General features: G+C 45.5%; 1 protein-coding gene across 1 annotated transcript in view; it reads right to left on the reverse strand.

Annotated features, from left to right (window-relative positions):
• LOC310784880 (serine/threonine-protein kinase SBK2-like) overlaps positions 1–10,000 on the reverse strand; it is a gene marked incomplete at both ends in the record, with an annotated part of 21,557 nt that overhangs the window by 922 nt on the left and 10,635 nt on the right. Inside the window, 3 exons of the mRNA XM_083645914.1 lie at positions 1,591–1,752; positions 2,847–3,049; positions 3,588–3,732. Coding sequence (XP_083502040.1) covers positions 1,591–1,752; positions 2,847–3,049; positions 3,588–3,732 — 510 coding nt within the window. The remainder of the gene's footprint in view (positions 1–1,590; positions 1,753–2,846; positions 3,050–3,587; positions 3,733–10,000) is intronic.

Raw genomic sequence — 10,000 nt, forward strand, 5'->3', positions numbered from 1 at the left:
GATTTATGACCTCAGTAAACACTTTCCTAAAGAGTTGATGGTCTCAATCTCTAGTTTCAAGTCTTCTTCAACACAGCCTGATGTTCCTTTAGTAAATTATGATCCCATTATGCCTCCCACACACTAGAGGATAAAATGCCCGATTTAATGCCCGATTCCCCTCGGGGGGGCGTGGCCCGATTCGAGGCTAGTCTCAACCGATTTTTTGTCAAAATAATTGTCAAGTGTCTGGTGTCAATAAATTATTGATTGAATCGGAGCCTGCCCGATCTCGAATCGGGCATATCAAACATGTTTGATATTTACGATGGCTGTCTCCCGTCGGAACCCGCAATAGCCAATGAGAGCAAGCAGACCAGGACTCGTCGACGCGTCATACCCGGATGTTAATGCAGCGCTCACATCAAACGAGCAACAGCCATGGCAACAGCAGAGCCATGTAGCTCCTCTCCCCAGCATCCTCACAGCAGCTTAAAACAGGGTGGACAGCGGCGGAGGGCTCTCCAAACATGCGCCGAGCGGAGCGGCCCGCCCCAAGGGAGCGGACATGCTGCAATATGAGCTCTCAGACAGGACGTTGTTTTGGCTTATTTTGCGAGGGTGTCCGCCCGCTTGTAGCGGACCCGCCGCTCGGCGCATGTTTGGAGAGCCATCCGCCGTTGTCTGTGGGAAAAAATTGCGGTTCTGTGGGATATAAACAGCCTACAGTCTAGTTGCTGGAATCGCTGTGAGTCGGTACTTCAAACGGCTGGTGTGTGGTCTCGCAGTCTGGGCGAATCGTCTAGTGTGTGTGTTCAGGCGATTTTAATGTTAAAATCTGATGAAATTGTCCTCATGTCTGTGGTCTCTCATGTTTTTAAAATCGGTTAAGATTTGAAAATCCTCTAGTGTGTAGGCAGCATTAGCAGACTCTGTTTTTGGGCGTGATTGACAGGTTGCCTGTGATCGTGAAGCTCGCTGATCACGGAACAACAGCTGGTGGCTACGTCTATATTTGTATACAGTCTTAACATTATGTTGATGTGCCATCTGCTCCCCTTCTGTCCCCACATGTCCGTTCCTGTACTGACCGCTCCCCTTCTGTCCCCACATGTCCGTTCCTGTACTGACCGCTCCCCTTCTGTCCCCACATGTCCGTTCCTGTACTGACCGCTCCCCTTCTGTCCCCACATGTCCGTTCCTGTACTGACCGCTCCCCTTCTGTCCCCACATGTCCGTTCCTGTACTGACCGCTCCCCTTCTGTCCCCACATGTCCGTTCCTGTACTGACCGCTCCCCTTCTGTCCCCACATGTCCGTTCCTGTACTGACCGCTCCCCTTCTGTCCCCACATGTCCGTTCCTGTACTGACCGCTCCCCTTCTGTCCCCACATGTCCGTTCCTGTACTGACCGCTCCCCTTCTGTCCCCACATGTCCGTTCATGTACTGACCGCTCCCCTTCTGTCCCCACATGTCCGATCCTATACTGACCACTCCCCTTCTGTCCCCACATGTCCGTTCCTGTACTGACAGCTCCCCTTCTGTCCCCACATGTCCGATCCTATACTGACCGCTCCCCTTCTGTCCCCACATGTCCGATCCTGTACTGACCATGCCGAAGTCTCCCAGTTTGACCCAGCGGCAGGCTGCGTCGCACAGGAAGATGTTCTCTGGTTTGACGTCTCTGTGGACAAAGCCGAGCGAGTGGAGGTGGGACAGAGCCCCACACAGCTGGGACACCACCCTCTGACAGCAGTCCTCCTCCAGTCCAACCTGCAGACAGGGTAGGGTTGTCAAAAGTATCGATGAGTATCAATACAAACACATTTAAACTGATACAATACTCATTTGCAACAGTATGGATACCGCCAAAAATCAAACATACTGCTGATGTTCCCCTATCTATCATTGGTGGGTATCTGTTGCTTCAACAAGCTAAAAGTGTTTTGATAGGCTGATGCTTAGAGCAGGGGTAATCTGCTGTGTTGTGATAGGCTGATGACTAGAGCAGGGGTAATCTGCTGTGTTGTGATAGGCTGATGACTGGACATCTGTACATAGCACTTTGTAACTGTTAAAGTGGTAATCTGCGAGATCCCCCCCCCCCCTTTTTTAATTTTGTTTCCCTCTTTGGTGCTGAGTTCACCTGTCAATCAATCAGTGTGGGCGGAGCCTGGCTTTTCTGTTGCTGCAGTTTGAGTTTCTCTTTTCTCTGTTCAGCCATCGTGGCTAACACAGCTAACACATGCTAACTGTTCAGTTCTTCTTCTTCTGTTTATTACACATGGGAAATGTAAAACACATCACTTCCTGTGCGACAGAGGATTTTTTCCCCCAGGAAAGAGAAAGAGCTACCAGAACATAGAATAGAATAGAATAGAATAGAATAGAATAGAATAGAATAGAATAGAATACACTCCACTCCACTAAGCGCTTTGGCCAGTCCTTCGTGCCAGTGGCCATAAGGTTCCACAACATGAGATGAGATGAACATGAACATGAACTTGCACTGTACATTTGGTTGTCAATTGAGTTTGATTGCTCTTATTGGTTTTATAGTTTTATGCTTTTTATTGTTTTATGCTTTTTATTTATATCTTGACTTCTGCACTTTTTAACCTCTGTCCCTGTCGCTGTTTTAGACACCTGAATCTCCCCACGGAGATAAATAAAGGTTTCAATCAATCAATCAATCAATCAATCAATAGAATAGAATAGAATAGAACAGACCCAGAAGATGCATGAACTGGATATAGGCTAAAATCACTTCAATCTGATAGAAGGTAGCAAAAGGAACATTTAAACCTCACAGATTATTTCTAAAACACAATTTAAAAAAGCGTCATGGCCGACACACTACTGCATACCTCGGGCACAATGATGTCGTAGAGGTCTCCGAACAGGCCGGCCTGCTGAGCGAAGATGTAGTGTGCGGGGGTGGAGTAGGCGATGCCCAGCGCGCGCGTCAGCGAGGGGTGCGTGCAGAACGACAGAGACAGGTTGTACTCGCGCAGGAACGACAAGAGCGAGGTGGATTCACGGGGGAAGAACTTCAGAGCCATCGGAGTACCTGGGGGGGGGGGGGGGGGGGCAGACAGGAAGACAAGAAATAGGAAAATGAGAATGAAATCATAAACACACATTTTAGATACGAAGGTTACACCATGGGGAAACCTCATGAAGCTGACGTGGAAGTGCCTAAAATCAGCATTCTTTCAGATGGCCGAATTCACTGGCCACAAAAAGTCTGATTGTACAGAAATCTTTTAAAATCACCCTACTTCTCACTTTTTATTGATTGATTGATTGATTGATTGATTGATTAGGCTCCCTCAGTAAGCACTTTCCTAAAGAGTAGGAGACAGTAAAGAAAAAGATGCTTTGAGGCGTGATTGACAGGTGATCGTTGATTATGGATCAATAACAGGCGGAGCTGCGGCTCTGTGGGAAACATGGCCTCGTGCTAGCTGCTTCTGGCTGCAAAAAAATACAAGATGGCTGGTGGCTACGTCCATATTTTTACACAATCTATGAGCAAAACGTCAACGTGGAGTTTGGAGTGGAGTGTGAAAGGATATAAACAAGTCACAGTTTGTTTGGTGCCTCACCTCTCTTCCTGTGCACGGCCAGCATGACCTTGCCGTAGGAGCCCTCGCCCAGGAGCTTGACGACCTGGAAGTGCTCTGATGTGTCCAGCGAGGTGAGAGACTGAGCTGCCAGGTGGCACATCTCATCCAGGAGCTTGGTGGCAGCCTGCACACAGACAGGGAACACAACAAGCGTTTGACACTGTGCTGGGTGGAGTTTGACTTCAGGAAACAGAGCTGCTCTGGAGGCAGAACTAATCTGATTGGTTGAGTTAAACCTCAGTGGGCGGTGCCAAAGAACCACAGAGAGCCCGCGTTCGCTAACTGCGAAACGTGAATCAAAGAAATTGCATTGTTAAGAACTGAAGGCTAATAGGTTGTTCCATTATTTGCAGCATGGCCTGAAGGAACATTTCATTCTGACCAAAACTTAAAAACAAAATGTAGCCAGTATTTATTATTATTATTAGTAGTAGTAGTAGTAGTAGTAGTATTATTATTATTATTATTATTATTATTATTATTATTATTATTATTATTATTATTATTATTTAAATTCTTGGTAGAAGTTAAATGTTAGATGGCTTCTCCTGATTCTAAATAACAGCTTGCTTGATTTGGCCAAGTAAAGCGATTTTTATAAGCATTTTAGGAAATGTCCAATGTCTATGTAAAAAACAATGGCAGATGAAAGCCCTTGGTTTGTATGCCTAAATGGGAAGAGGGCGGGACTTTGGCTCTCTATAGCTTAGTTCCTCCTCTCCTCCTACCTCTTGTCTTTTTCACTGAGCTTCAGTCTAATGTTACTTAATAAACTGTTAATGTTAAAAAAATATGTATGTATGTAAAATGTGTATCAATTAACGTCAATCTGCGAATGGGGCTGACATGAGGCATCGGTTTTTTAATGCATGTAAGCAGGTCCAGTCTACTGGCTACAACCCAGATAACATCATATCCCAATTATAAGAAATCTCATTATGATAATGACTGATTATTAGAATTGATATGATTTACATAGTGTTGTATTACTCTGAAGATGGATATTTTTTATTGTAATACAGAGAATCAGAATCTCAATTATTTTCAGAATCAGAATCAGAATCATTTTATTTGCCATGGTATGTTTTCACATACTAGGAAATTGTCTTGGTGTGACGATACAAAGTTGCATATGAACATGGAAGCATTTCTGTCAGGCAGCCATCATCAGTGCAAAACAACATGAAATATCTTGTTGTGGATTTCTCCCACAACCATCACGACAATGAAGCTCAAATGCACTATAAAAGGTCAGTCATGTTAATGGACCATTCTTCTCTACTGGAAAAGGTTTCTAACTGTCACATATTGTAATCGATACAAAACGGAGACGGGGGGGGTCAGGGCGCTTTTCAGAATGGAATGCCTGGTCGCCTGTTGGAATGTATCACAGCCGTTGGCGTGATGATTGTCGTCATGACGATATTGGCAACACTGATCCCTGGGTATAAACATATCTGTTAATAGCCTCACAAAATCCTTGAGGGAGGTCTCTCTCTCACACATATACACACACGCAGACCAGACATACACACACACACACACGCACACACACTGTTTCAACAGGCTCTTTAAATTGTCTGGTGGAGTGTGTGTTTCCACCACAGCTGGGCCCCGCGGGCCCAGACAGGGTCCAGACTCCGTCCACACAGCAGCTCATTAGCTAGCATGACAGAGCCGTGGATCTACTGGACACAGATGCTCTAAATGCCTGCTGAGACTGCGTTCACACGGCACAAAACACCACCGCTCAAACTCAGAACGCAGCGTTTGGGTCGGATTTTATGATCGACTAGAAGTGCACACGGAGAGCGCAGGCCTATATACTCCGGTCTGCTATCATGGGCAAATTCGCATCGGAACCCTGACCCACTCACCACGCCCCCTACCCACCCCTCAAACCCTGACTCTCTACGACCTTCCCATCCCTAGCTATGACCCCTATTTCCTAGCCCCGCCCCCTACCACGCCTCCTCCCACCACCCACACACCCCTCGCCACGCCCCCTACCCACCCCTCAAATCCTGACTCTCTACCGCCTTCCCCCCTAGCTATGGCTCCTTTTTCCTAGCCCCGCCCCCTCCCTTGACCCGAATCGGATCAGATCCGTGCCAAAATGTCCCGGGTTCTTCCTGTGCTCATGCTACACATGCTACACAAACCGACACACAAACTGACAGACAAACCGACAGACAAACCAACAGACAAACCCAGACAAACTGACAGACCAACCGACAGACAAACGGCACAGAAAACATAACCCCTCTGCCCTCCTTGGCGGAGGTAAACATGCAGGTTTTGTTTTCAGAAATAATCAAAATATTTCAAATACCTACTATACAGGCTGTTCTTTTAAATCTTAGGATGGCTCAAAGGGAACACAATCTTAATGATCGAAACACTTTCCCTCAGAGTTGGAGTAACAGTGCAGAGCATGCAGTAATATCTGCCGTCTATACTGTTTAAAGTAGCTCCCCACTTTCACTTTGTTAAACACAAACTCCTACTGTATATTCGGCATCTGTTTGAATTCATTAGCGGTTCTGGAGGAAGGATTGAGTCAACACACGGCTCTCATTCCCATAGTCAAATACTGACGCTTTGGGTTGGTGTTCCGATCCGGTCGAACCGTGTTGACTCAATCCTTTTTGTGGTGTTGATCTCTCCTGATTGGATGAAGTGGGATAGAGACAGTCCGCAGGTCTGGGAACGCCCACAAAATGTTAAACAGCTGGCGCGCGAGTGGGGTAAAACCGCCGATATATCTCATGGGCTGACTCACCAAAAGACGGTGCTGCGGCTCTAAACTACAGGTTTGGGGGTTCTAGAGCAGAACACGAGACGTCTGCTCAGATGTGCGTTTACTGCGGTGGTTTAAATCCCCGATCGTGTCTGCCTGGGCTGGGCTATCAGCCCAATTCTAACTTTGCTGAATGGCTAGAACGGGGGAATTTACCCCACCCTGACCCCGCCCCCAGGCTAACCCAGCGTCTATTGTGGGCGTTCCTAGAGCCTGTATATGGGCGTTACCCAGACATGCGGACTGTCTCTATGGACCAGAACCGTTCTGATCTGTTTATCAGTTTATGGCAAAGCAGTGTGATTGAGAGAGCCACGTTACAGTACTGACCAAACACTCTATATCAGTGATTGCTGTCAGATTTTAACAGCACTTATTTTAACCCAAAAGATGTTTTGCTTACAGCAGCTTTAAGACCTGCTGAGGCCAAAAATATTCAGCAGCACTTTAGTTAATTTCATTCATGGTTAGGTTGAGACAATAACATCAAGGATGTATCTTCGGTAGGCTACATCCTTGATTTGGTCATGTGACTAAATCAGGATAATGGTAAGCTTTTAAAAGCATGAAACTAATAATTGATCAGCATCTCTTAAATTCAACTTTGTCACACCACCGGACACAAGTTTCCTGAGGTCACGGACGGTACATTCCAAAGCGACAGAACGAAACAGAAAATAACACAATATTAACATTTGAACATAAAGTGACAGGAGTTGAACTCAACTATTAAAGGAGTGACAGAGTCAGCATAACCGCCAGCAAACATGTTGTCACTGATTGATATGACGGGCAGCAGTCAGATTGCAGAGCAGTGTAGACACAGAGCCAGAATGAAAGTGGAGACGACATCGTATAGTCGTTCATAGCTGCTAATTGGGACCTAAATATCTTCCTGGCATCAGTTCAAAACAGTTTCCAAAACTGTTCACGACAGTGGCTCCAGCAACATCGATACGACCCGGGGGGGGGGGGGGGGGGGGGGGCAGTGGATATGGAATTTGGCACGTCATGAATCCATCTTTCTCCCCCCCTGCCATCTTTACTTTGGTACGTTCTATATTTTGAGCCGACTGATTGTGCATAACTTATCATTTGCTATGACAATGATATAAACAATGTGACAGGGTTTTCTATGATACCCAAAATGCACTCTTTTCCAGTGTGAAACATTCATTCATGGCTTATTGTTATTATACCATTGCAAACAAAGACGATCTGCAAAAACCAAGAAAAGGAAATCCCTGCCTAGATTTATAGGCAGAGAGCTTGGAAAGCTCTCCCATAAAAAAAATAAAAAGGGGCTATAAATAGATGTGCTCTCTAATAACACTTGGTTGTAGGCTACTTGTCCTACATGTGTCCACACTGTGAGCGAGGTGCGCGGGTCACATTTCTCTCAGCAGTTTTTTTTGCACCCAGTGCCGTGCTGATTTAGCTGCTGGTGTAAACAGAACCTGAGAGGCGGGAGGTGACATAAGCGCTCTTGGGGGCGAAGGGCTATTCAATAAGTGACATAGCTGAGGGGGCAGAGGAGTACACCCCCCCGTCCCCCCTGCCTCGCACCAGGACCCTTACATAACACGCATGTAGGGCCTGTCCAGACCTGTGTGTGACATGGTGTGTGTGTGTGTGTGTGTGTGTGTGTGTGTGTGTGTGTGTGTGTGTGTGTGTGTGTGTGTGTGTGTGTGTGCCCTCTCCTGCCAGAGTGTGTAGATGTGTTTGTGATGAACAATTAAAAAAAAAAAAAAAAAAAAACGCAATATCAACTTCAGAAATGTCCAAATTGCAGTCTAAATCCACCACACTGACGTATCTGTTTCTTAACAAAATCACTTTGTTTAAACACTTTTAAAGTTCTAATTCATGATCATAAAAACGGATCAGCTGAACTCGCCATTGCAATATTCTGTCAAATAATTTGCAATTTTGTCAATTAGCTTTCAGCCCTATAGTCTGTGAGAGACTGAGAGTCTGTGTGAGCGAGTGTGCTCCTGTTGAAGGTTGAACTGTGTGTGTGTGTGTGTGTGTGCGTGTGTGCGTGCATGTGTGTGTGTGTGAGTGAGAGAGAGATGAGATGTACCCTACATTGGAGCCAACACTGGATATGGGTCTCTGTGATGACATACTGTACACTACAGTGATGAATGACAGGGTGTTCTATGTGTGTGTGTGTGTGTGTGTGTGTGTGTGTGTGTGTGTGTGTGTGTGTGTGTGTGTGTGTGTGTGTGTGTGTGTGTGTGTGTGTGTGTGTGTGTGTGTGTGTGCGTGTGCGTGTGCGTGTGCGTGTGTGTGTGTGTGTGTGTGTGTGCGTGTGTCAGTGTATGCGTGTCAGGGGCAGAAGAGGCTACTGGGATACACACTACGGGCCAGCTATCAAAACGTGGTCTACATAAAATAAGTTTCAGTATGATATGTTCAATTCTGCTTCTCTATAGAACTAACATTATGCTGTATTATAATAACAATCTCAAAGAGTTCACCTCAGGAATGGGAAAATGTGGCAGGTTTCCCATTTGCTTCCCAAGCTTTTTTATATATATTGTATTGTGAACCCTCTGCTCCACTTTTCAGACAGTACTCTTTATTGACAATTGACAAGTTAAATATTTACCAAACATGCATATTTATCTTCAAAATTCTGAACTGTAAGCAAACTCTTCCAGTGTCACTACTCAACCTCTTTAACCTCTCTTCTGACTTTCATTCATACCAAACCAGACATCGAGACAATTTTTATTCACCATACTGCAGAACATCTAAACATCAATATTGCATCACTTTCAGAGGTCCCCAGCTCTGGAATAACCTGTCCCTGCCACTCAAAACAACTACATCCTTGACATCCTTTAAGAAACTCCTTAAAGGAGGACTTACCCCCTAGATATGTATTAGAACAGTGATTTGAAAATACCTATGGAAAAAACCAAGAAATGACATATGCTCTTGTCTATACTGGACTCTTTGGCTGTGTTGAAGTCAAGATTTTTTTTCTGAAATCGACGCCATTACAGTTTGCCTATTGCCTCAAAAATAATTTATTTGAGAGGGGCCATATCTGTATAAATATCAACAATTAGCCAACGCTGGTGGCCTGTATGGAAAGAGCTTTGCTCAAAATGGTTGAAAGTTATATCAATTTGGTAATTCAGTGGCGAACTAGAAATTTAATTATTTTTCTGCATGTGACTCTATGGCAGTGTGTTAAACTACGTTACGAGAGCAAAGTGGCATGGGCTCGTTACAGCAGCACACCGCACAATACGACAAACCCCCCGTTCTGGGGTAACACAATGCAAGATTTCTCTACGTCATTCCCTCGTCCAAGTTGCCATATAGTCCCTTTTTCATTTTAGTTTGGGGGCTTTTCGTGATTCGTGTTAAAAGTTGTGCAAAAGTTTTTTCCTCTCAGCGCAGTGCAGGCTGCCTGCGCCTCCTCCCTCCTGCCAGACCCCGGCTGCCGAAACAGCCTGCTGCATGCATGGGGCGCTTGTAACCTCACGGAGCAACAAACAAACAGACAGAAATAGCTGGTGTGCGATTTAGAGAATACAGTCTGAGATTGGGTACAGGATTGAGGGAATCCCGCATC

Source organism: Poromitra crassiceps, assembly GCF_964638095.1.
Source record: "Poromitra crassiceps genome assembly, chromosome: 11".
Classification (NCBI taxonomy): Eukaryota; Metazoa; Chordata; class Actinopteri; order Beryciformes; family Melamphaidae; genus Poromitra; species Poromitra crassiceps.